General features: G+C 41.5%; 2 protein-coding genes across 7 annotated transcripts in view; one reads left to right on the top strand and one right to left on the bottom strand.

Moving 5' to 3' along the window:
* Positions 1–25524, bottom strand: part of LOC144232274 (uncharacterized) — a 57184-nt gene extending 31660 nt beyond the window's left edge. Inside the window, exons 1-4 of the mRNA XM_077765084.1 lie at positions 25415–25524; positions 24978–25054; positions 24510–24686; positions 23577–23839 (exon numbers count right to left, since the gene is read on the bottom strand). Coding sequence (XP_077621210.1) covers positions 23577–23839; positions 24510–24686; positions 24978–25054; positions 25415–25524 — 627 coding nt within the window. The remainder of the gene's footprint in view (positions 1–23576; positions 23840–24509; positions 24687–24977; positions 25055–25414) is intronic.
* A 554-nt stretch (positions 25525–26078) lies between these two features.
* The window catches only part of NFIB (nuclear factor I B), a 228958-nt gene continuing 228292 nt past the window's right edge, over positions 26079–26744 (top strand). For all 6 annotated transcript variants that reach the window (XM_077765030.1, XM_077765034.1, XM_077765033.1 and 3 more), the window contains exon 1: positions 26079–26631. In XM_077765030.1, the coding sequence (XP_077621156.1) occupies positions 26602–26631 (30 nt within the window). In that variant the 5' untranslated portion in view covers positions 26079–26601. The remainder of the gene's footprint in view (positions 26632–26744) is intronic.

Below are 26744 nucleotides of genomic sequence, written 5' to 3'. Positions count from 1 at the left end.
GGCTCTCCTCTCCTGGGCAGCAGGTGACCAGTGGGGAGGCAGCCTGCAGCCTCATCATGCACATTCCCACCTCCAGCCCCTCTCGGTCTCCCCAGGAGAAACTCTGAAAGGCAGAGGCCCCTGGCAGTGGGGACGAGGTCTGCAGTCTCTCCTTCAGAGAGGTATAGAAAGGCTGCTTGAAAAGAAGCTTCTCTAGGGATGGTTGTCTTCTCAGTAAAGGAGGAGATATCAACTCTCAAGAAGTTGTGAGTAAAACAGGACTGAACTGTTCATCTAAAACAGATTAGAGAATTCCCACAGCTGCATGGTATGGGTTTGGCAAAATGGTGGCACCCCCGAAAACAGTTTGTGCCCAGTAAGCAAAGAACCAGGGCAAATGATCTCCCTAAGCCCCACCCTCCCTCTTCTCCTCCTTTCTTCAACAATGTACAGACAGACAGATGAAAACAACGTCAAGGGTAACTCTGAAGAGAGGAAAACCATTTATAGTCTGAGAAGAGCATAAAAAACAGAAATAGGAAATTTATCCTCATTGTTTGGTTGCTTGGTGATAGGACAATGTTAAGAACCACTTAAGGAAAATAACGCACCTGTGCACATGCATAAACACGGGTGTACATGTATGTGTGTCTAGTTGGTGGAAACTGGTTGTTAAGAGGAAAAGGGAAGAATTTTGAAAGCAGGTAAATAACCTGGCCACTTATTAGCTAAGCAACTATATCTACCTCACAGTGGTGTTCTAGAGATTACATGGAATAGCATGTATGGAAAAGCCAAATGTCTATGCTCGGTAAATGAGACTTCCTTCCTTCCCTCATTTCTTCCCTCCCTCAGTTCTTTCTTTTCCTTCCTTCCTTCCTTCCTTCCTTCCTTCCTTCCTTCCTTCCTTCCTTCCTTCCTTCCTTTCCTTCCTTCCTTTCATTCCCTTCCTTCTTTCCTTCCTTCCTTCCTTCCTTCCTTCCTCTGTCCCTCCTTCCCTCCTTCTCACTCCACTGGCTTCCTCCCTGGCTACCTTTCCAAGGTACAAGCAAAGCAGAAACCATCCAAATAGCCCAAAATTTCAGATTCTAAGAGAAACTTTGCTTCCCGTTGAGTCCCAATATTGTAGCAGTGCAGACCACACCACAGCCCACTAATTCTGTACACAGATACCACCTGGGACCATTTGTTCTCAGATGGGATTATTTAGCTTCATTATTCAACTCCCTCCTTTAGAGTCTTTCTTTTTGTCATGGGTAAGGGGAGAGAACCCTTACCCCACATTCAACCATTGACATGTTTTTAGCTGAGACCATGTGCCCAGAGAGTTGCTGTTTGGGGAGACCTTATTAAAAATCACGTCATAGCCAAAATGTCTGAGGGAGAAGCAGAAAAGAGCATTTTCTAATGGAGTGTGGCCTGACCCATAACTCTTCAATTGGGAATGCTGTTTTCTTGGTATTTTGACCTTGTCAAAGTGACTGATTTTTTTTTTTCCTCTGGTGGAGTCACTCTCTACCTAAGCTGTTTCTTGAGCCGTGTTTTGGGACAACACTTCAGTGCATCTGGAAGCAGTCACGGGTGAAGGCGCCCGTCCTGGCCCTCCACCAGTGACTGTTGCCGGGACCCCTGCTCTTTCTTTTTCTTTCCCAGAAGCTGAACCGGGTTGTAACAGCAGCAGGCAAGCCCGTGAGCCATGGCTGGGGCCCCAACTTCAGTGGGTGGGAGAATGAGCACATAAAATATGTTCCCACCTTCGACTTCCTTTTTCCCTGGGTCTTATTGTCTGTTCTACAGATATTCCATTTCCACATTTCACTGGCTTCCTGTACATTTTCCTGTTTTAGCCCAGCCTTAACAACCATCGAGAAGTGCTGACACTGGAGCATACTCAGGGAGGGTGGCAATCCCTGTGGCCCCTAACACTTTTGGTCATCTCTTTGCCCTTCTCTCTTCTTCCCTGTTTTCATCATGAGGCCTCTGCTTCTTTTGACATGGATGTGGAAAACTGTTGTGTCTTTATCCCTCTTCGGGTATTCCACTTTCCAAGCAACCTCTTTCTGTGAACTACAAATAAAGTCATCTTGTCCTTCCTGGAAGCATTCAGATCCCATGTACCAGGCATCTTTGGTCAGTGAAAAACTTGCACAAGCGAACGCGAGCACCATGAATTCCCCAATTCTGATAGGTGTGAGTGTTGTTGGGCAATTAGTCATGGAGAGATGTTCCCCTAAAATGGAAGGGACCACAAAGTGCAATGCCAGAAGACTAGCAGCCTCTGAAGCCTTCCAAAGTCTTGTCTTTTATTCTTCTTGGGCTCTTGTCCAGGCAGAAGCCTGAGATTATGTTTCCTTATTTTGTCTTTGACCTACATTCTTCATCCAGGAAGGCTCCACTGCCATACCAGTGGCAGGAAGGCATTTGTTGCTGCATTGGGTACAATGGGTATTAATGTCTAAAGAGCAAACCCTTCAAATGCTGGTAAGTCCTCTGTCCTTTGCCTGACTTTGCTTCCAGTGGGCCAGCTTTCACACTAAACCAGTAGCTCACTTTGGGACCACCTGAGAGCTTTTAGGTGGGCACTATGGCCTGCAAAGTTAAAGTCTGGAGAAATTGCCCAGTGTAAACACCCACTACCGGATCACTAGATTCCAAATACATCATTCTAAGTTGGTAATGTAATTTGCATTCTTCACCAGGAAAAAGTTTGAGGTCAGTTTCCTGTTTAAGAGAAAGGTTTGTTCCTATTTGCTAAGGTACAACAGTTCTGTATTGACCCTATTCTATACAACAAGAAGCCTCCCAACTTAGGACTCTTTGGAGAAACACTTTATTCTCTGGGGTGGCTCTCAACTATGGCTGCACATTAGAATTACCTGGGGAGCTTTTAAAAGAGTTACCAGTGCCTGGGTCTCTCCTCAATCCAATTAAATCTGAATTTTTAGGGGTGTGGTGTGGGCATTGGTATTTTTTTAAAGCTCCCCTGGGTGATTCTAATGTTTAGCCACGGCTGAGAACCACTGATTTATAGGTTGAGAGAACAGGGCATCGTGGTGAATAATGCTCTTGCCTTTAACAAAATACGTAAGGAACGCCTACCATACGTGGTTGGCTGAAGATGAATGGATGAAGTTGATGGCCACTGTGCTCCAATCTACACATTTAGGATTTAGTGGCCAAATGATGATGTGCAGGTGTCTAAGCAGAACATCTATGAAGTTAAGATCAACTTCGCTTCTTCCCGGAGTGGGACTTCGAGTGGGACTCAAAGTGAGAGCCCCAAGTTCCATTTTGGGGTCTATTACTAACGAGGGAAGTGATCTTGGAGAAGTCTTTGGGCCTTAGTCTGATTATCTTTAAATGGGAGTGGCTGAAAAGAAAACTCTATAATTTATGTTGGTGGACTCCAGCCTTACAGTGTATTGTCAAATTCTCAGAAACCCATAAGCTTAGCCAGGCAATTACCAAATCCTTTTGGAGCCTGGCACACTTCACTCATGCATACTACTGACAACCATCCTTCTGATGTTCCACCAAATCCCTTTCCAAAAACCCTAAGTATCAGAGTGTTAATTTTTAAATAATACTGGGCTCCCTTAATTCTCTCCCCTGGTCTCTTACAAATTAGCAGATGAAGGGAATGGAGGAGTGGTAATGTCTATGAGCGGTGGGTAATGACTAACAGAAGTTTATCCAGTTGGATAAATGTCTAGTGGATTGCTGCTGGGGTCAGTGTTAGTTCTGGTCTTAATTAACATCTTCATTAATAGTGTGGGAGAGGGAATAAACAATAGCTAATGATATTTGCAGATGGTAGTAAATTCAGAGGTGTTGCTACTACCAGTGAGAGCAGCAAGAGCCATGGGGATATCAGATATGTGAACAAGAAGTGATTATAATGATGTTTGTTCTGGAAAAGGCAGAATGAAATGTTTCGGGGAGGGAAATGACAGGGGGGACTGAGAAATGCTGAAAGAAACAACAATCGCTATCATTTGTAACTTGGGTGAGCATTTGGCAAACGAGGCAGCTGATGGCCTTACAACTTCTGTTGTGCATACTGAGATGTTGTCCTGAACAACAATAATAATCATAACACCAATGATCGCAGTAATAATACCCAACATTTACTCAGTACAGACAATATGCCAGACAGGGTTCTAAGTGATTTATATGAAGACAATTTTTATTCCTGAAATCATGGTAGAGTTCTCTTAGGCTCTCTAAATATTCTGACTGCAGCCTTACCAGATTCTTGGATTTCTAGGGGTCCAGAGACCCGTGAGTACATGGAAAAATGAAGAGTATGAAGAGCGATGGGCAAGTGAAATAGAGCATGTAATGTGAGCTCTTTTCTTAGGCTCTAGAGTAGAGGCACCTTTGTTTTTTCCTGTCCCCAACCCAGTACCATCCTTTTCTCTCATTAAGCAATTGCTGGATTCACATCGTTGGTCAGGGTAGACAGAAAAATCTTGCAAAATGGAAGAAGGAAGAAGGGAGGGAAGGAAGGGAAGAAAGGAGGAAGGAAGAGAACTGAAATTTACTGCCCCCATCACAAGTCACAAAGTAGCTGTAGTGCAAGGTGTTGAACTGTGTACATATCACAAGTTTTCTTGCTTGACCTTTACATATCTAATTCTTGCAATGACTCTCATAGTTGTTGGCCATCACCTCCATTAGTGAAAAAAAAGACTCAGAGAGGTTAGATCACTTCCTATGAACACACAGCCAATAGATTGAGTAGAGGTTCAAACTGCAGTAGATTTACTCCTAAGCTCGTGTCCTTTCCAAGCATGAATACATATTTTCTTTTCTTTCATTTCAGTCCTTCCTGGTTAATGACAACATACAGCCACACATAGAGAGCCAGAAGGTAGAAATATTAAGAAGAGAATAAACACTGAGGAGCAGAGGGATAAAGGGAAAGTAGCCAGTATACACATCCACTGCCCAATTCAATGTGATTGAATTATTTATAATTATATTTTGAAATTAGGAAAAATGGAATTTGCAAACAAGAAAGGCTTCAAGACAATGGAACCCATAATAATGTGGATTTGACCTTGAGGGAATTTGGCAGAGAGCATTAGTATCTGAGACAAAAGTAAACTGAGAAGAAAAACATTTGAATGCTATAAAAGCCAAGACTCTTCTTGGCAAATGTGAAGCCCAGGGCCAGATGGATGCCAAAGGTCTTCAAAATTATATCAAAGGAGGTTTAGGAAGTTGGAAACATGTGGCCTGGGCATGCGGTGCCCCCTCCCCCAACCTCATTATGAAATGGGTCTCCAAATGTCAACTCTGGGTTAGAATTAGGAACTGAAAATTTTAAAATGATGAGATATACATTTCAGAGTAGATACATAAAAGGTATAGTTCAAAGAATAAATACAAAGCAAACACCAATGCAAACATGACCCAAGTCAAGAAAGGCCACATTGCTAAGACCTCAGAAGTCCCCTCCCCATCAGTTCCCTCTCCAGAGACGTAACTATCATCCTGATTTTTCCTGTGATCATTTCCTTGCTTTTATTTTTTTAATATATATTCTAGTTTTAGCTCTTACACAGGTCTGTTTTTGAACTTTATATAAATAAAATCATACTGTATGTATTCTTTTAAGACCTGCTCCTTTCTTTTCGACCATATGTTATATATAAATAAACTACAATATATTTAACCATTCCACCTTTGTGGGGACTTATGGTTGTTTCTAGTTTGGAGCATTCAAGAGCAATTTTGATGTGAACTTCCTGTGCATGTCACCTGATGCACATGTGTGGAGTTTCCCTAGGGAAAGGCTAGGGAACTACCACCCACAGGCCAGATAAAACCCATTGCTTATTCGGGTATGACTTGGAAACTAAGAATAGTTTCTAAATGAGAAAAAAACAAGAGGACACGCATCTTTTACATACAAATATGTAAAAATAATAATAAATTCAAATTGCAATGTCCATAAATAAAGGTTTATTGAAGCATAGCCAGGCTCATTGCTTAAATATCATTGACGGTTATTTTGTGTAACATGGAAAGAGCTGCGTAGAGGCATCTGAGACTAACTGTGTGGCTCACAAAGCCTAAAATCTGAATCTGTGTGAATGCACAGATTCACCTCCATGTCAAGCTGGACCCAACTAAAATGTTTAGTCCTTTACAGAAAAGGACGCTAATCTAGAGCATATTCCTAGAAGGGAAATCATAATGATCTTACATAAAATAAGATGCTAAGTGCAAAACAGCCAGTACAATCCCTGGTAACTTATAGGAATTACTATAAACTGAAAACTCCTTTTTCTCCTACGTTCCACCTGGGCTTCCCCAGATCCAAGACGTCATCAGGTTGTACAGTCCTTTTCCAAAAAAGTCAGATCATCAGCTGGCTGACAGTTACCATAATAGCTGATGACTTTTGGCTTAATATCACCACAACCCCAGTCCCTTTGGGTTTCATGCATTTTAATAAAAGATCTTTGAATAAAAATAACTTTTAAGCCCACAGGAACGATGGAATTAAAATCCACAGATTTCCAAGTTGGAGTAGATTCAAGATTTCTTAGAGAAAACTTGTTGAGAAACAAACCAAGCACCTGAAGAGTTTACCCAGAGAACAATACAACAGAAGAGTTCATTAAAATACCATATTTAAAAGAGCAAAGTTAGAGAACTAATACCACTTGATTCAAACATTATTTTGTTATAGTGACTAAGATAGTGTGTTATTGGCCTCTAGGTAAGCAAATCAATCAAAGAAACACATATATGGACAAATGAGTTTCCACAAAGGTATAAAGGCAATTCAGTGGAGACAAAAAAGGATATCCATAAGAAAAAAATGAATTTCAATCCATATCTTGCACTTTATATATCAAACTTATCTCAAAATAGATTATAGACCTCAGTGTAAAGCATAAAATTATAAAAATTCCAAAGGAAATAGGGAGACAAATCTTTGTGCTATTGGATTACGCAAAATGTCTTAGATATAAAACCAAAAGTACAATCCAAAATTTTGAGTTCATCAAAGTTTAAAAATTCTACTCTTCAAAAGATGTGGTCAAGAGACTGAAAAGAAAAGCCACAGTCTAGGAGAAAATATTGTGAGTTGAATATGTGAGAAAGGACTTGTATCCACAACATACCAAAACAAAACAAAACAAAACAAAACAAAACAAAACAAAACAAAACACCCAACTATGATAATTGAACAGTAAGAAAAGAAACACCTCAATTTTTAAAATGAACAAAAGATCTGAACATGCTTTACTAAGAAGATACAAGAATGTTTAATACACATGGAAAAAGATGATTAACATCAAATGCCATGAAGGAAACAAGTATTAGGAAAACATATTAAAATGATAATGGAACATACCACATTGCTATTAGAATGGCTCAAAATAAAAGACTTGATCATTCTAAGTTGGTGAGGATTTGAAAGAACTAGAATTCTCATACATTGCTGATGGAATTATGAAATGAGACAGCCACTCTGGATAACCATTTGACAGCTCCTCAAAAAGTTAAACCCTTAAAGAGATACCCAGAAATGTCATTCCTAGGTATTTACCTGAGAGAATTGAAAGCTTATGTCCATGTAGAGTCCTGTGCATGAAATGTTCATATCAGCTTTCTTTTAATAGCCCCAAATTGTAGACAGTCCAGTTGTTCATCAACAAGTGATGAATAAATAATGACACAAGCATACAATGAAATACCACTCAGTAGTAAAAATAAATGAACTATTGATAACATGTAATAACATGAATAAATGTCAAAATATGCTGAATGAAAGAAGCCAGACAAAAGAGAGTACCTGTTGTGTGATTCCATTTTCATAAAATTCTAAACTATGCAAACCAAGTTTTAATGAGAGAAAGCAGATCCGTTAGGAGGGATTACCAAGAGGCACAGAAAACTTCCTGAAGGTGATTGAATTATTTCTTATCTTGACTGTTGTGATAGTTTCACTAATGTACACATATTTTAAAACTTATCAAATCATACACTTTAAATACATAGTTTATTGTGTGGCAATTATTCTTTTAAAAATGTGCTTTTTAAAGCTCACAAAGACATTGCAACATCCAATGAGTGAAATTACAAGCTACAAAGTGGGAGAGAAATCAGCACCAGATAGAACTAACAAAGGTCTCATGTCCCAAAAGTATAAAGAACACCTACAAATCAATTAAGAAAAACAAAACAAACAAACAAAAAACAGAAAGACCCAACTAAAAATGGGCAAAATATTTGAACAAGCATTGGACAAGAGGCTATCCAAATATCCAATAAAGAGATGAAAAGCAGCTAGCCTCATCAGTCATCTGGAAATGCATATTAAAACCACATTGAGATATTATTACACTCTAAAAATAGAAAAAGATCAATTAAACAGCATTGATAAGGACATAAAACAACTAGAACTCTCATATGTTCTCATACACACTCATACAATCACTTTAGAAATCTATTTGTCATTATCTACTAAAATTTATCATTGGCTACTTCATAACCTGAAAATTCTACTTCTACGTTTATGCCCAAGAGAATGCATACATATGGATGCTGGAACACATGTAGAAGAATGCTCATTTCTACATTATTTTATTGGCTCTAAACTGAAAATAACCCAGTGATTGTCAAGTATAGAGTAGATAAGTTGTGTTGTATTCATACAATAGAGTCCATATTGCAATGTGGAAAAAAAGAACGTTGTTATCTACAACAGCAAGGATTGCATGAAACGTTGAGCAAGTTGTTGAGACATTAAAAAGCAAATATATATTTTCCTTTATATAAAGTTCAAAAACAAACAATATAACTTTGTATTATTAGAAATCAGGACAGTGGTTATCTTTGAGAAGGATGATGGGGTAACTTCTGGATTTCTGGAGTGCCAGTAATTTTCCATTTCTAAATGTGGATGGATGGTTCTCTAGCTAAACACTTAGGATGTGCCCTTTTCTACGTGCATGCTGTAGAGAAGTATGATCTTTTTGTTGCTATATAATGTTTCATTGTATAATTAGATAATAATTTTTTGAATTTTTCAAAGCACAGGAAGAGAGATAGGGGCAGTCACTGGATCTCACCCTTGACAGATTCAAAGAATTAGGCCAAGGCTTTGGAAGTACTTCCTTTCTCCTTAGTGACCAAGTCTTGTGCTAAGGTTGCCCACATTTATGGCTCCCTTATAGGGGGAGGTAGGGCCTAGAATGAGCCCTACAGGAAGGAGAGGAGATTTCACCGTTGGGCAAAGCTTCTTTATTGGGGGTGGGCATGCAGGGGAGAAGAGAAAATTTGTAAGAGTCAAAAGTCTAGAGCCACACTACCTAGGTTCAAATTCTGCCAGTGACACTTGGGAGCTATTGACCTTGGATAAGTTATTTACTTCTCTATACCCTAGGTGTCTCATCTGGAAAATGGAAACAATCTTGTACCTGTACTTTAGGGTGCTGCAAAGGATAGTACACATAGCTCTCGATCAGTTGACAAAGCTCTACAGAGCTCCTCAGGCTGCTCCTGTCCCCTATTTTCTTTTCTTTTTAAATTTATTCATTTATTTTTGAGAGAGAGAGAGTGCACATGTACTCACACATCCAAGCAGGGGAGGGGCAGAGAGAAAGAGAGAGAGAGAATATCCCAAGCAAGCCCTGTGGTTGTCACAAAGCCTGATGCAGAGCTTGAACCCACAAACCACAAGATCATGACCTGAGTTGAAACCAAGAGTCAGACACTTAGCCAACTGAGCCCCTTAGGTGCCCATATACCCTAGATAGCTATCCCTGATTTACTGTATGTTGCAAAAAGCTTGCGCACTCCTCTTTTCCATCTTTTGATAAACACCTCTTTGCGAATTTTCTAGAATTCTCAATCATCCTTCTGACCTCACAAAGAAGGCTGGCAGACCTATGAATTCAGAGCAATGCTACACAAGGCTTCTATTTCTGTTGGCTATCCCAGTATTTTCTTCTCCATCTCTCTCTCTCTCCTCTATGCTGGAGTATTGTTTGTTTTGTTCACTGGGCACCTCCTGGACATAGCACACATTTATTTGTTGCCTGAAGAGTTACAACGTCTTAGTCAATAGATGAATAACACTGTTTGTGTCAATGGATTCTGAGGTGTTCCCACATCTTATCATTTGAACAGCAGCATCCCATGCCTGTCACTAAACCAGCCCTTTGGATACTGTTCTTGGGGACAGGAGCAGTAACCCATGTCCTACCTTGACCCAGAACCTGACATCAGGGCAGGCATTCCATAAATGTTTAGAAAGAGGCCCTTGCTGGATCTGCTGTTATATTTCCTACCGTTCTAGAGAGAGTCTAGGAGTAAACTTGAGATAGAAACTGCCTCCCACACACTTCAAACTACAGCACATCCTCCTTCAAATCCATCTCCCTTAGCATCGGGAAACTAGGGACCTCGTTTTTGGCTTTTCATCTGTAATTGTAAATACATGCTATATGCCAGGATCAGAAGCACTCAGAAAAGCCCTGAGGTCTGGTCATTGTCACAGACCACAGAAAGTCTTGTTTACCATCTCTCATAGCATTTGAAGGACAAGGACAGAGACAAATAACCTGATAATCAGATTCAGGAAATAGTTCTTGAGAAAGGCTATATTTCAGACACATCCTGATATATTTTGACGTGCGATATTTTTTGATCTTCAAACAACACTGACGCAGGTATGCTGGCTTTGTATGCTCTTTTTTGAAGGTAAGGCGACCATGGCTAAGAATTATTACATGCCTTTCCCACCATCACATAGCTCCTGGTTGATTAAGTTAGAATTTGAACCCCGAACCATGGTGCCTCTAAATCTAAGTCTCTTCCCTTTCACTCCTCTATTCCATTCCTTCAGAAATGCTGGAGATTGAAAATAACCTTGTTACATTCTGTCATGCCTTGTTTGCGACCCAAACTGGTTTACCCAGCTTGATAAGGTCTTTAATTACCATAGGGTGCTGAATGAATCATATCTATATCCAAAACTCAAATCCACACTCAAAAGAGGAAGATCTATCCCATAGATAATATTTCAAAGAATGTTGCCTGAAGTTCTAAAGGGAATTTCAAAAGAAGAGTAATAAAAATGCTTTAAAGGAATACTCTCAAAGCCTTCCAAGGCAACTCCTATTAAGGGGCCACACTCACCTGGGTGATTACAGCCTTGCACTATGACCTTTCTGCATGTACTGGTCAGCTTTGGTCATAGGCTTTGGAATTGGAAAGACCTGGATTAGGAGCATCATAACCTTTCACTGATACTTAACCTTTCTGAGCCTCAGGCTCCTTATCTTTAAAAGGGCTGAGATAATATATGATATACTGAGCACAGAGCAGAGCCATAGGTAGATCTAAGTACGTGGTAATTATTATCACTTGTTATGACACTCAATTTAACCTAAGGTTGGGGAAAACCATTGCCCTAGGGGAGACCTTGCTTAATTAAGGTGCTGCTGTTGGTCACAGCAAAGGAGAAGATCTAGCTTGTAGGGAGCCCTTTAAAACACTCTGGAAGAAGCTTGCATATCTGGATCGCAGAGAAATGTAGCACAAAGGGTCTGGCCCCCTAAATGCACAGTAGTGTGCCCACGCTGCTCAACTAAGATGGTGCTTTGGCCTGAGGAAGGGCCAAATAAGATCACTTCTGTGAATGAGTCTTGAGCCTGATTGGATATGGCTGTCTTCTGTGCCTGCCAAGAGAGTAACTATACACTCAACATGTACATAATGTATGAACTTCTCAATTATTTACCATTTTGACTCGGTGACATTGTACATGGGAGATATGCACTGATGTCCATTTGGGAGAAGAACCTAGAGAAAGGATGTGCTGTCTGCAGAACAAAGCCCTACAAGCAAGTGCAAACTGCACAGGACACAAACAGCAATGACGACATGGCTGTCACTGTAATCCAATCCTATTTCTGGGCAAATTTCTAAGAACTGCCTTAATGGACTTAGAGATCATGAATTCTGACATGGTATACCTTTTTATTATTTTCCATAAAGCCCATTTCTTAAACCATGGCTAACAATGATTCATTTATAAAAACTTTTGTAAAAGTTTACATCTTAAATTAATTAAAAAAAAAGTTCTGAGTTATACAATGTGTCCTGATTTAACATTCAGAAAATGCAGTCTCTGTACAGATATGGGGGTTTTATATTTTCTAGGAGAGTGGTTGACTCTTAGGGTATTGGTACCGCATCACACCTTAGTGAGCTATGTCTGATAGGAATATTATAAAGTACTTTACTTTTAAATCATTTTTAATGTTTTGTTTATTTTTGAGAGAGAGAGAGAGAGAGACAGCATGAGCAGGGGAGGGTCAGAGAGAGAGGGAGACACAGAATCTGAAGCAGACCCCAGGCACTGAGCTAGCTGTCAGTACAGAGCCCGATGCAGGGCTCGAACCCACAAACTGTGAGATCATGACCTGAGCCGAAGTCGGATGCTTAACCAACTGAGCCACCCAGGTGCCCCATACTTTTTAATTTTACTTTATCAATGAGAGCAGATTTGACATTCTCTGTATAAAGTGATCAGCTTCCCTTACTTGCATCCTAATATATATTTTTTTTTAACGAGAGAAAGAACACTGTGAGTATGGGCAGGATTTATGGGGGTTCAGGTGACTGGACATCAAATGATAATTATGACCTGGAGCATAAAAGGTGGTGAGTGGCTAACCTGGGACATTTCTATAAAGTCTCTAAAGGCCTTGTGGTCACAGTAGTTCGGGTGAGGTTATCATGCTGATGCTCAGAACCCTGCTTGCTCACATGCTCTGAGATAAACATCAGTAAAAAGAGCACTTGTTTAGTTAGGGGCTTCCTTTACAATGTCAGCGTGGCTGCTAATTAGCTTAGTAGCCTTAACCAAGACCCTTTCTCTCTCCGAACCTCATTTTGATTTCTCATCTATAAGAACAGCATTCAGTTTAGATCAAGGCTTGTGAAGCCATGGGTATAAGAGGTAAGCTGGTAAAGCTACAAGAAGAAAGAGGGCCAATGGAATGAAACAAGGGAGCCAGGAGATTGAGACCCATCTTGAAGGGGGTGGCGACTCTGCCCCAACCTTTTAAATGAAAAGATAACAGGGCAGAGCACAGGATGCTGTCAGTTTTGTTTCTTTGGCTCTTGTCTAAAAGTCCCCAAAGTTTCTCCTAGTTTTAGTATTTTACAATTTTGCACCCTTCCAGTAATATCAATGATATCAATGGAAGGTTAGGTGGAAGAGTGATAAAATTCTATCTACCTTGAAACCTTATAACTGTGCAAGTAGTATATAAGCACAGAGGCAAGTGCTGGTTTGGAACATGTGCAAATGAAACAGGTTTTCTAGGTGATGGGACTGTGGGTGGATGTCATTTGTACTTTGTTACTTGTTCACTTAAAGTGTCTCTACTCTTTAAAATTTTTTTAAAAATAAAGTATAGCCACACAAAAAATTTAAAAAGATAATGGTAAAAGAAATATTGAGGGCAGCTCTGAATGGTGCCAGACATGAAGATAAAAAGGGAGAGGAGCAGCAGAGATATTAAGTGTGTTCTTAAAACTTGTATTTCTACCCTGCCCTGTGTATTTAAGTGTCAACCATCGCTAAACAATAAGTTGTTAAGAGAGGGCAGTGTTCATTGCACATAGGTAAACTCTACGTGCCTGAATTTTCCCACTTAACATTGCTTCTCTTCCCTCCCCAGCCCTGCTGTTTATAAAAATACTTCCCATATCATGAAGAATAGTGGTATCAAAAGTTTCCTGACTTTGTTAGTCTGGCTTCTGACTACATTATACAGGGGGTTTGTTTTGTTTTTAGTGGGTGGGTGGGGTGGGAAGGGCACCTGACTTATCCTCCCTAATTACATTTTTCTTTGGTTTCCATCAACACTGTTTTCATTCTACAAACCCACATCAACTACCTGTTAAGTGAGCAAAAAAACCCAAAGGTCATAGTTTAGTGTGTTTACTTGAAGCCTTTCAAGATATCCCATGGGAAGTTTACTCTTTCTCAACAAATTTAGAAGAGAATATTACCACAAGGGGATGGAAGGCTTTTTTTTAATCATAAATGCAGACATCCTCAAAAATGTATTCATCTTTGGATGGTAGGACCCAACCCTGGGTCAAGACCCACACTAAGCATGCAATGCACGTTCAAAGAAGAATTGCCTTTTTCCTCTAGCCCCCAGGCTGCATCTAGGCTTTCTTAGTTATGGAAGAAAGACACGAAATGTGGTCATTGATATTCTTTAGTAGGGGCAACTTGAAATGATATCGCCATGTTCTAGATACGCCAAGAAGAATCTTTGACACTGAGGACAACTGGCCACAGGATGTGGACGCAGGGGGCTTGACAATCATTTTCTTGTTGAAAATGTCCCACTGAGCAAAAGACAGGATGGTCCTTTGCCAGGACTATACTGAAGGATCAGTAGACTGTCTAGCGCTTTCTTGCATCCTGTTGCCTCACTGATTTCTGGATTGCCAGATGCTTCTGTTTTTTGAAAGTGGTTAAAAAAAAGTACCTTAGTGATTCTGTTGTTTCAGAAACCTTACATATGGCACAAAATATCCTGAACATTTTTTGAGAAAACACTTGTGTTTCCTTTGCTCAATTTAATCATCATTACGGCCTAAATTCATTCAAGTTTATTGTTTTCTTTTTATGGACATTTTGATGGTTGAAGCTAAAGTTGTATAAAAGTGTGCGTAAGCAAGATATGGAGAATTTAATTGCTCATGGCTCTTCTTTTCTAAAACAAGTCTTCAGAACATAAGTGGGCTAGGAAAGGTTGATACTTTGAATTGAGAATTCAAAACAATTGAGATAAAAGTGATTTTTTTTCAAAGCTGGGAGACATCCTTGATTTATCACCATTGAATCAGAGAGCAAAGTTTTCACACACTGAGTCATATCTAGACACTTTTTTTTTTTCCCTCTTGGTAAACCACCTTAACCTGCTCTTGAAAACCCCTGGTTCATGTACAGAATGAGTCTAAGTCTGTCTCTGTTTAGCCTGTGAAATTTAACAAGACCATAGCCTGGGGTTGGGGAGGCTGTGAGCCATACCGCCATCTCAGGTTTTGATGACACCACAAACCACTTGAGATTTATTATGTTAGCAGATGTCATCAGATATATGTGTGCACAGGTGCAGCGTGCAGTTAGTGAAAGAAGGAACACTGTGTGTGTATATTTATTTTTGTACCCATATTCTCGATGGTTAGAGAATGACCTGGCGTGTCTCTCCTGGGCAGTGGGGAGTTTGACTCTATTGCGAGGGCTTATCTGGAAATCTCTTGAAGCCTTTTCCACGGATAAAATTCTTTACGATGAGCAACTATGTCTTGTGGGAAAGACGCTGTGTTTACTTTTTTACAATCAATATTTAACGAAGAGGCATAATGGATTATAGCTAAAGATTACTATAACCCATGGAAAATAAAAATAGTTACCAGAGGTTGTTGTTTATCCTTGGGTATTCCGCTTACACAACAACGTACCAGATATGTGTTCTCCTTTCCTCAGTAAAAGTTGTACAAAGACAGCTCTCATTTATAGAACCGCAACAAAATGCCGAAACTTGGCACTTTATAAATGTCCTATTTTAAGACTCTCTAAATATTTTTAAATAATTAAGAAATACTTGAAACTATTTCCTAGATGCAATATGCAATATGAATGTTTACACAGGTTTATACCTTATGTGGTTTTTAAATTCTAAAAATATTATCCAATTGTTTTAAAAGATAGTGTGTTTTATTTAGTATTGTGTCTTAAATATTCCACTGTCTTTATTATATAAATTCAGTTTGCACAAAGGCTGAATAATAAGAGGCTAACTATAATAATCTAATAAATTAGTGTGTGCCCTTTAATAATAAAAAGTATAAGCAAAAGCACACTTCCTATATTTTTGAGAAATAGAGAACTAAGATAAAATAAACACCTTTGGGGTAATGACTGGAAATTACTGGTTTAGATAGGGTAGAAGAATTACTTCAATTATGACATAAAACATTGTAATAATGCATGCTTTTAGAAATAATTATATAGTGATTATTCTCAAAGATAAACACATGCAGATGTTGTAGTACATTTAAAAAAATTCTTAATTTGAAGAACACATACAGAAACTGCATTACCAGTTAATTGGCTTTAAGAAGAATCAGAAAATCTAAAGTGTCAGCGTACTTGCGAATCTTCTACTAAGTTCTAGGGAATGAATTGTGCCTGGAACTGAAGGCACAAAAATACTAGCTTTTCTACTGGAATCACTTCGGTTAGAAGTGTCAAAAGGCCGAAATGCCTAAGTAGCATTGGACACTCCTTATTTTTGAAGCATGAGCAGTTATAATTTCCACAAAATGAATATAAAAAGATATTCAACCTTAATTCTATTCTAGGAAAGGTTTTTAACCAAGATAATTTTAATTTTAAAAAAGCACTCCCTAATTTCTGCATATCTATTTATAATGCAAAATATGAAAACTGGAAATTCAACCAATATTATAGACTAGAAGACCGTTGTCATTAGCCAAATTAGAGACTTACGAACAATAAACTGTTGAGGTGACTACAAATTAGTGAGTCCGCTTTCTCTCAGACATGATCGAAAATCAGTTTCCTTATTTTATAAGCATTGGATATCATTTAATTATGATACGCATACATATTAGAGGAGTAAGTATTGTAAACTTCACATGTCGAAAGAAACAAATGACATGCAAATAAAAAAAGGTAATCTATGAAAGACTGAACATGACATACAATGGTACATTCTATTACTAAATCTAAATAATACGCTTAGGCAAAAAGCTTCTGACAGGTGACACTAACTCCAGATTCATTCAAGTCATCACTAGAAGCAAAGGAAATCCTTCCCTTTCCCCTTTTCTGTTTCTTTCTCCATTTAATATCTTAGGATATTTCGTAAACAAAACTGGATTCTTCCTGGAATGTAATTTCTTCTTTGCATGAAATAGATGATGGAAGGGATTAGTTAACTCGGATACGGACTTCAAATAATTGCAAAAGAAAAGACTTTCTAAGGCACACTTACAGAAGTTTCACAGTTTGGTAACACTGCCCATTTTAACACTCCCTTTGCACTCTCAATACTTTTTTAAAGTTTAGCTGAATTGAATTTTCATATTTTATATTTGGCTACTTAGTGCTAAATGTGATTTCCTTAACCGTGAAACTTAACCATGAAGCTAGAATGGAAACAGATCGTTTGTTACACATTTGAATTGACTGTCTGAGTAGAATGAATTATAGCTACACTGGCCGAGGGCTTAAAATGACCTACCTTGGAAAAAGATGTTAAAAATTAATTTTCCTTGGGAAGTTATAGTTGAGTGTAGAGATATATACATACATATATATGTGTACCTGTGTATATCCCTAGCCTCAACTCCCTTCCCAAAGCTACTGAGATACATGATATGTTAGTTTTTTTCATAGGAGAAATTGGGAACCATTAAACCAATAACCTATTTTTATATTTGGCATTTTCTGAAGTCCAATTGAGTCAATACAATTTCTTGTTTTCCCCTAGTACCATTGAAAATAGCCAAGAGTCTATATAGTTGTGTGTATATATACATATGGATATTGGAAACAACCTGTTTTGTTTTTTTGTAACGAAGCCAAAATATCTTTCTTGTTTTATAATGTGTATTGTAGAAACTAAGAACCTGCACAATGTTGTTTAAGTTCTCTTGGACTTTGAGGGTAAACACAACCGGGATTAAAATACTGCCATGCTCACATTTAGTGGAGAGATAAGAACAATTCATCGGGACCAATTCCGGTCCCACTGGTAATCACATAATTGAACAGGGATTTTAGAGGATATTTGAAGCCATTGTCTGTTGTGCAATTACATAATTAGTCAAAATCTCTGTAATAAAATCTTTTCTAAACACACGTGGGTTAGTACCATGTAAATTTAGGGCTAATGTTATATTTTTACTTCTAATACTTCGATTTTAAATCAGGATCACATAATAATTTAATCTATCCGTAAGCATTATTTTACCACACCCCGATGCTTAAAATGAAAATAACTGGATTACTTGAAAACTAAACAGAAACACTACATACCTTTAACTTTAAAAAATACTAATCAAAACCACTTTGTTTACGAACATGAACTGTCTACCAAACCTCACCTAGAGCGTTTACTCCCGGGGCCCCAAGGGTTGTCTATTTCCTTGGTGCTGACTACCTCTCCCACCCACCCCTAGAATATTGACATTCACATGTATGCATGTAAATAGAAGTCAAGAGTGCTCTCCTTCTGCTGATGGTTTTGCTGTAATGATAACGCTTGGCCGGGAGGCACATTTCAGAACTCCTTTTACACGGAAACAAACGCGGCCTTACGAAGTTGACCGAGCAACGTGGTGGGAAGTAGGGGAGTACCCCCGATTCCGGAATCATCGCTATTATTTGGTGGAGACCCCTGCGCGGCAGCACGGCCCCGTTCTCCCCTCCCGCAAGCCCGCGGGAAGGCCCCGTGACCCCTGGAGCACAAAGGCGCGCGGNCAAGGGCGGGGAGGGGGCGCGCGCGCGGCCCCGCGGCCGCGCCCGCTGCCCCTGCGGAGCGCGCTCGGAGCCCGGGAGGGGAGGCTGCCCCCACCCCTAGAGCCCTGCTAAAACAACAATAAAACCCACCAAACACACACACGCACGCACGCACACCACACACCACACTCTGGACGGCGTTCAAGTCAACCACGAGAAACAGTCTTCTGCAAGTGAGAGGAAGCAAAACTGGATATCCAGACTGAGGGGGCTGCTTGCTTTTAGACTTGACTTTTACCGCCTTTTCTTCTCGGGCCGAGACTTGGGGCGTTGCAGAAATAATAATTTAAAAAATAAAAGACTACTCCCGGATTGCCTTTTTTTTTTAAACTAAATACAAAAAGCGACACCCAAACAACCCTTGAGAAAATCCACAAATTTGTACCTGAGACACGTGAAGTCAGCGGCCCAGGGTTCTGTTGCAGACTCAAGATCTCTTTTATGTAATGCAATACAGTGCAATGGTATGTGGCTTTGAAATGATGGGATTTATTTGCTCGTCTTGTTCGTCCCTTGCACCCCCTTCCACTCCAGACACAATTTGTTTTTCCTGTATGTGCATTGTGAAGTGACTGTTAATCTAAATGTCATTTTGCTTAACAGGTTGAACCCAGACCAGAGCAAGTGTGTGTGTGTGTGTGTGTGTGTGTGTGTGTGTGTGTATGTGTGTGTGTGTGTGTGGTATTTAATATATATATATATAATACGCACACATATATGTTGTAGCTTTAGCAACTTGATTATATGTGTCACACTTTGATGGGAATCAGTGGATAACATTGTGAGTCCAAACAGTGTAAAATGTAGGCTTTTCCCTGCTTTATTCCTTATTTCCTTCTCCGCCTCCTCCTAATGCTGGAAAAAATTACTGTAAGTGATACTTTAGTTGTACCCGGTAGCCCATTCTTTTTGTAGTACTTTTCCCTCACTTTAAGGTAAATATGCAGAGCTTTGTTACATATTCTCATTTAAAAGTGCATTTTTAAAAAATAAGTGAGGGTAGTAGTATTTATTTAGCTCTGATTGGTGTGTTGTTTTCAAAATCAGTGTTTGTTCCCAAATTTAGTATCCCCCACCTTGTCCCTGAAGTGGCAAGATCGAATTGTTAGCCTTCCTTCTCCACCTCCCTCCCCGTTTAGAAAAGATTATGATGGATTTCTTCCCAATCCTAATATTTTTTTTAAGCTTCGCTGTTTTTGCTCTAGGAATTTTACCCCTCTGCCTAAGTGTGTGTGTCTGTGTGTTTGTGTGTGTGTGGGTGTGTGCGCGCGCGCCTCCCTTTTCCCTTGTGCTCTCTTTGCCAGTACGTCTGGGACACATTTTAATGCACAATATCCCATCCATTAAGTTGTGGTTGAATGCGGAGTGTGTGAGGACTTGGCAGCTTTCAGGTTGAAGGGGGCGGGGAAGCCAGTTTCGACTTTGACACAAGATGCCGAAGTGGTGTGATTGGAATTATTATTAGGGCTGTGAACATGGCCATCTTCTCCTCCGGTTAGAAGAACTGCCATTGAACTTGAGACGGGACAGACAAGATCTCCAAGTCCCGCCCCTACCTCCCCCTCCCCCCCAGTACAGTAGCTGGCAGGGAAAAGGCGCCAAAATACACAAGATTAACTCTAACTTTCTTTGAATGAATCTTATAGCACCATCTTTTGCAATTTTAATTTTCCAACAGGCGGGAAAAAGTTAACATTTGAACCCATACTTGAACAGACATTTAAATCAGCTCTAAAATGGAATAAATCCAGCAAGCCGTACATGCATGCTTTTGCGGTTAGAAAAAGAATGCACGTGTAAATAAGCAGAGTGCATGTGTGTATCGACTGGGGAGTTCAGGATTTAATCAAAATCAGAATTAGTGTGACTTCTGAGTACCTTTACTGCATGGGGAAGAGAATCCTGAGGCTAAGAAGCTGACCTTTAAGCAGCCTAAGTAAAAACTGCAAAGAGTTGTGAAACACAAAACGTTGTGGTTTCCAATTTTACATTTGAGGTTTGATGTTTTCATTTAATGGTATGAGAGATGGAGAAAGCTCTAGCGCTGAAAAGTCCCTATTAAATCATATGTGGGCAAAGGTCAAGCACTCCAACTCACTGATACAATATACTTCAGATTCTTGCCTAACTGATGGGGAGCACAGGAAAAAGTGCTTGGGCAATAAAAGTATTAGAAGAGTAATTATCGTCGTGGTTGGGACTGCATTCTTGTGCACTGGGAAAAGGTTTTTACTGGCCCCGATGAATTTTAAAGCTGAGTATTGTTGAAAGCTGTTTTAATAGGAAATTGATTAGCTGAGTGTTTCATACAATAAATGGTGACAGTTTCATTGTTTGATGTCCAAAATAAATTCCTTTTATTCTTTAGCAGACGTAGACATCTATTTAATTTTAATATGATCAGACTGAGCAGCAGCATAATTATGAGTGACTATGATGTCACGAGCCTCTGTAACTTTGCTTTTAGAGTTTGTGACATCACACAGTTTGACAATATTATTGCTTTGAAATTTATTAACATGCTGGGTTGTTAAAATATTTCAGAGATGTGGTTTACTGAACATATATTTTGTGTAGGCCCAATTGTTTGCCTCTTCTTTTTGCAATTACACAACTGTTTGTCAAATTTTAATTTGAACGTTAATGTGCACAGTTCTGTCGTTATGCATTATTTTGATTTTGAAACAGGATGGCAGTTTTCAAAAGGACGAATGAGAGAAAGGGGTGCAGAAAGTTGGAGTTTGTTTGCAATACACGTTCTACACTTCTTAACACAATATAAAGACTACTTGGCTATTTTGGATAAAGCTTTTTAAACATCTCCTTAAAACTGATCTGTTTCCTTGTCACAAAGGTATATGTCAATGGGTAACAAAAAAACCCCAAAACAGTTTATACATAGAAATAAAATGATAGTATAGTTTTACTTTAAAAGTCAGCTATGTTGAAAAAGGACAATAACTACGACCCTCTCAGTATCACAGAGGGGAAGCTGTGTGTTGGGAGTGGACATAACTTTTGGAGTGTTGTGAGTGGAGCAAGGCAGTCATTGCCGTGATTTTCAAGGTTTAAAATAAACCAGGCAAAAAATACAGGCACCTGCTGACTTTGTAATCCGGGAGCAAATGTCTTCAGAAGTTGGGAATCTCTGTTGATGAACTGGCTACATCTCTGTAGAGAAGTGGAAACCGGCTAACCTTAATGGAAGAATCTGGCCCAGTCGCTGTTCAGATTCAGTTTTAGCTTGTAAATGTGCCTGAAATGTAAGCACACTTAGTGGGATGGGTTTTTTTTTTTTTTTAACAGTCGAGTAGAGGCATTTCAGCAGCGACATTATTAACAGCGTCATTTTTCTCATTTAGTTTTGTCCTCAGGGGACACCAAACAGCTCCCAGAGGAGGGAAGAAAAGTCCACGGTTATTTATTCGTTTCAGTGAAAGGCAAAGCAGCAATGGGGGGTGGGGAAGCTAACCAGTTGTGAGTTTTCTGGGAGGGAAAATTTGCTACCCTAATTTGACAGTAGTAGTTTAAGGGCTGAGAGCACTGGGCATGATTTTGCAATTCCTATCAAGTGCAGGCAATTTCAGTACTTGTTGGTTGTTTATATATGTGCTTTTGTGTGGATTTTTGGTGTTCCTGCTTGTGGACATAAAATTGTGTGTTCCGGGCTACACATGTATGATTTTTGTGGTTCATCTGGAAGAAGGAAATGTCCCTGGGCATGGTGTGGTGGATACTTGCAGTTTTCCAGGCCTGTTTCCTGGGGTCAGGAGGTCATCTGTCTCTTTTGTATTTAGTTTTAAAATATTGATATTGGCGATGCCGCCAGGGTGTGTGGTTGCTGAGCCTCCCCTCAAATCACATGCAAGAGCTAAAAAAAAAAAAAAAAGTCATCGAGCGTATTGAAAATGACAGCTTTGTTAAGCTCCAAGAAACCTTTCCCTAAACTGCACAGGGTTTGCAACCTGTCGCTGAGTTTCTTTAGAAGGGAGAAGGTTAAAAGAAAATCAATATTGATAGATACTTGAGATGTCAAGTTCTCTGTGGAGGTCAGTGAAAAAGGCTCCAACTGGGTACCTTGTTTAATTTTTCAAATATGCAACTAAGTTTTGAAAAATCTAGTCTCCTGAAGCACTGCCACACCTTCTGAAATCAACAAACTATCTGTCAGAAAAGAAACCTCCCCCCCCCCATCAAATATTCCTGTTGATGAAGGAGGCTTTCACTTCTTTCTAGTTCCTCAAACCAGATTTTGGGATGAATACAATTGGCCTGTCATTACCTTTCAGCGTGGGAGAGAGAGAAAAAAGAGAGTTTAGGGAGATGCAAGTCCCAAAGTCCAAGAAGTGTTTGGCCCATGTTGATAGTATCAGAAACTTCTCAGAGATACTTTAAAGCCATTCTTAATACCATGGCACAGACTTGCTGGAAAGAAGGGAAAGGAACAAAATGCATGTACTTTCTCACTTCCTCTCTCTACTCTTCTACCTGGGATTTAAAAGACTGGAACTTCTAAAATCAGATAGTGGATGAGTGTGCTGAGAGAAGCCAGATGTCCCATACGCCGAGATCTACCGGTCTCTTTTCATAAAAGGCTCTCTTAAAGTTCATCCACGGGAGGTGTGCGGTGACTTGGACATATGCTGGACAAGAAGCAGTTTTTCAGGGGGCGTTCCGCCCAGGGCTCAGAGGCCTGAGAGCACAGTCAAAGCCATATAAACTGAGCACCCAGTAAGCCTTTCCAGGATGTCTCTGTGGCTCCTTTTCTTTGCTTTTGGTTTACCCCACGTCACCATTACTCCTCTCTCAATTTCCTCTTTCTTGGAAACAAATCAGAACCCCAAGCTACCAAGCTTCCTCTGAGCGCATCAGGCTGTCCCCAACCACAAGCGCCCTTACAGACATGGAGCACCTGAAAGAGATTTGAACCCCTAAGTGATAAGCCTGGGAGGCCCCAGACATCTTCACTTCTCTGGGGTCTTACCTGGATCTGTCGCTGCTGCTGCTTCACCCCCTGGTGCTGCTGCAGATTTGTGGGCTCTTCTGTGTAACAGTTGTCAATGTTTCGTTTTTCTCTTTTAAGCTTGTGAGAAACTTTTGGATGCAACCTCGTTTTGGTGGCAAAGGGAAATGATTTCTGCTGGTAGGAGAAACTAACAGGGAGGAGGAGTATGATGTCTGCAGACACTTGCCCAGGGCTCAGCACTGGGCCTCTTTTGCCAGGGGACAAGGCTGGTTCTGGGATCTCTGGCTGAAAGGAGTGCTATCTGGGTGCCAGGATTTCACTGAGGGTGGTGTAGGGTGGAGGGAGGGAAGAAGGGAGGGAGGGAGAGAAAGAGAGAGATGGGCTCTGGATTTTTAAAGAGACCCCGAAATAATGGCTTCTGTAAGAGTCCAGGCTTTCAAAGAGGTGTGTTCAAGGACATGAGTGCATTCGTGCCAGGGGGAATGTCTTTTATGGTAAATTAACTCCGGTTAAATTGAATATTTGTTCAAAGGGAAACTCCAGTAGTTAAAGCTGGTATTATCAGTAGCGCTTCCCCGCCCCCTCCCCGCAGACTGTGCTACGAGGGCGAGAAAAGGGATGCAGCATAATGTGCAATACAAAGTGATGCTTTGGGGGCTTTCATTTTTAATCTAAGATGAGATTGCCTAAAAATTTCTGAGAGAGAAATGAGTACTTATATGGATTAACCCCGACTGTCACCTCATTTCTTTCATCTTTAAAGACTGTCAACTTTATCTTGGCTTTTCAAAAAGAAGAAATGACCCACACAAAGGAAATTAACGTTGTCAGAGCGCTGAGTAGAGGATTTGCCTGTGGGGGGGTGGGGGGGTGTTGGAAGCTGGGAGGCTGCTCCCAGTGGTGTGTGCCCTGAAGGGTTAATTCGAGTTCTCGAAATTTCCCCGACTTTACCTGTCTTCCCAGATCCACTGCTCGCTCCCCCTCTCCCCGGCCTCCTCAACTCCCCCCTCCCCCCGCCAGCGCTTTTCTTCTTTGGGCTCTCGGTTTGCGGGGGCTGCAGCTGGTAGACTTGGCAAGCTCGCCTCATTAAGAGCGCTCTTTGAAAACGGACTGTGTTTGAGCATTTCCCTAATGAGGACAGGACGGGGTTAAAAAGTGACCATTTCATGGTTGACTTGAACCTGCCTACTTTTCTTGATGTGTCGTTGTGAAATGCTTGATGTGGATAACTCCCACTTGGTGAAGGAAAAAGTCACTAGTTCCTTCAGGTCCGCTGGGGGGACGTTAAGGAGGGGAGGGGGCGGTGGGCAGAAGCGGGAGAGAGCGAGAGAAAGGAGAAAGTTGAGGAAGAAAACCGAGAGGGACGAAAAGGGGGAGAGGAAAGGAGCCTCAGAGAGCCCCGCGAGACCCCCACCGCACCGCTGGGAGTAGGGGCGGTCCCGCCCTGGGGCGGTCGAATCTCCTTCTTGGCCCCCACGGCCCCCGGCAGCCCCCAGCTAGGTAGACGCGGAGTCCCTGGCACACACTTTTCCGCTCTCCATTGTCTGGATAGCCTTTGCTTCCACCTCTTCCCCACCCAACCCTTGCCGAAAACCGGAATTTGGGGGGCGGGGAGTGTGTGTGTGTGTGTNGCCCGGGCCCCCGCCTCCTCGGCCCGCCCCTCCTCCCATCAGCCGGAGGCTCTGGCGGACCGCGCCCGCCCCGGGTGCGAGAGTCGGCGCCCCAGCCTGGGCCCCGGGGCGGCCTGGGTGTGAGGGAATTTTCCATTCGTTCCTTTCTCGGCCCAGACCGGCTCAGTGCTTCTCCCACTCGGATGTTCTCGCGGCTTAAAGAGTCCGCAGCGGGCACAGAAATACCTCTTCCAGGGCGGGTTTTCGGGGGTGTATGTGTGTGTGGTGGCGTGGGCAGAGTGCGGGACTTGCCCCAAGGGCGGAAAGAAGATCCAGTTTGGAAAAAAAAAAGTCATGGTTCAGTTGCACGGATATGAGACCTTTCACAAATGAGGGAGAGAGAGAGAAGAGAAAGAGAGAAGCAGGAGGAGGAGGAGGAAGGTGGGGGGCGGGGGGTGTGGAGAGGCTGGTGCAAAAGGAATGCGCGTTTGCAGGAGGAGGAGTAAAGCGATGATTGTGTAATTAAATAATAAAACAATCCTTAAGTCTGATTTGGAGAGAGCTCGAGCGGGGTCCAGAGGGTGGAACCGGTGAAATTTTCAACTTCCAAGTTTTGCAACGAAAGAAAGCGAGAGAGGGAGGGGAAAAAAAAAGAGCCCAGAGCAGAAAGGAGAGGAGTTTGGAGCCGAGCGGGAGAGCGGGATTTATCGTTTGGGATTTTTTTCAGGAGCTCGTTCCGATCCCCCCGGGCTCTGGGCAGCCGNCCACCCCGCCCCCACCCAGCCCCCCCCCGCGCGCGCCCCGCCACCCGCGCGCACTCGCTCGCGCTCCCCCTCGCGCACACACATGGTCGGCTCGCGGCAAAGTTTCGCCCGCGATCGCCGCTCCGGAATCCTGCCGCAGTGCTCGGGGCTGTAACCTTGAACTTTCCCGGCGCGGTGACACAGTCTCCTCGCTCTCCCTCCCGCGCTCTCCCCTGCGCCCCCCTCCCCGCCTTTTTTTAAAAAAGCATTTCACCACCAACCACCACCCCAATCCAACCCACACCGAACCTTCGCGCACCCCCTAGCCCCCAACAACAACAACAACTGCCAAACAGAAAATAAATCCCCAAACCCAGGCGAAAGGCAGCCAGCACCGGCGGCGGCGGCGGCGGCGGCCTCGGCGAGCTGGGCCAGCGCGCTCGGACTGCAAGAGGGTTAAAAGTGTAGATTGGATTTCACCCCGGGAAATCTAGCACGCCGAGTGAACTTGAATCTTTGGCTATTTAAGGAGGACTGGGTTTGTTGTGAAGTTGCGGTGATCCAGCGCAGAGCCCCGTCCCGATTGATCGCATCGCGGGGCTCAGATGACTGTAAAATGAATAGATGAAATTCTGGCTTCTCGAAGATTTTCTTGGGCATCTCCGGGAAAGTGCGTTTTAAGGCGAAGTCATGATGTATTCTCCCATCTGTCTCACTCAGGTACATGTCTCGGTCGCTCTCTCGAGCTTTCTCTCTAGTCCGAAATGCCTTTGTTTTGTGTTGTTGCTCTGGTCTGCGGACACTAAACGGCTTTAGGCAACCTCGGTCCACCC

This window comes from Crocuta crocuta, unplaced genomic scaffold (genome assembly GCF_008692635.1).
Source record: "Crocuta crocuta isolate KB4526 unplaced genomic scaffold, BGI_CrCroc_1.0 scaffold687, whole genome shotgun sequence".
Lineage (NCBI taxonomy): Eukaryota > Metazoa > Chordata > Mammalia > Carnivora > Hyaenidae > Crocuta > Crocuta crocuta.
Note: the sequence above shows the minus strand (reverse complement) of the source record. Positions and strands in the feature narration are given on the sequence as shown.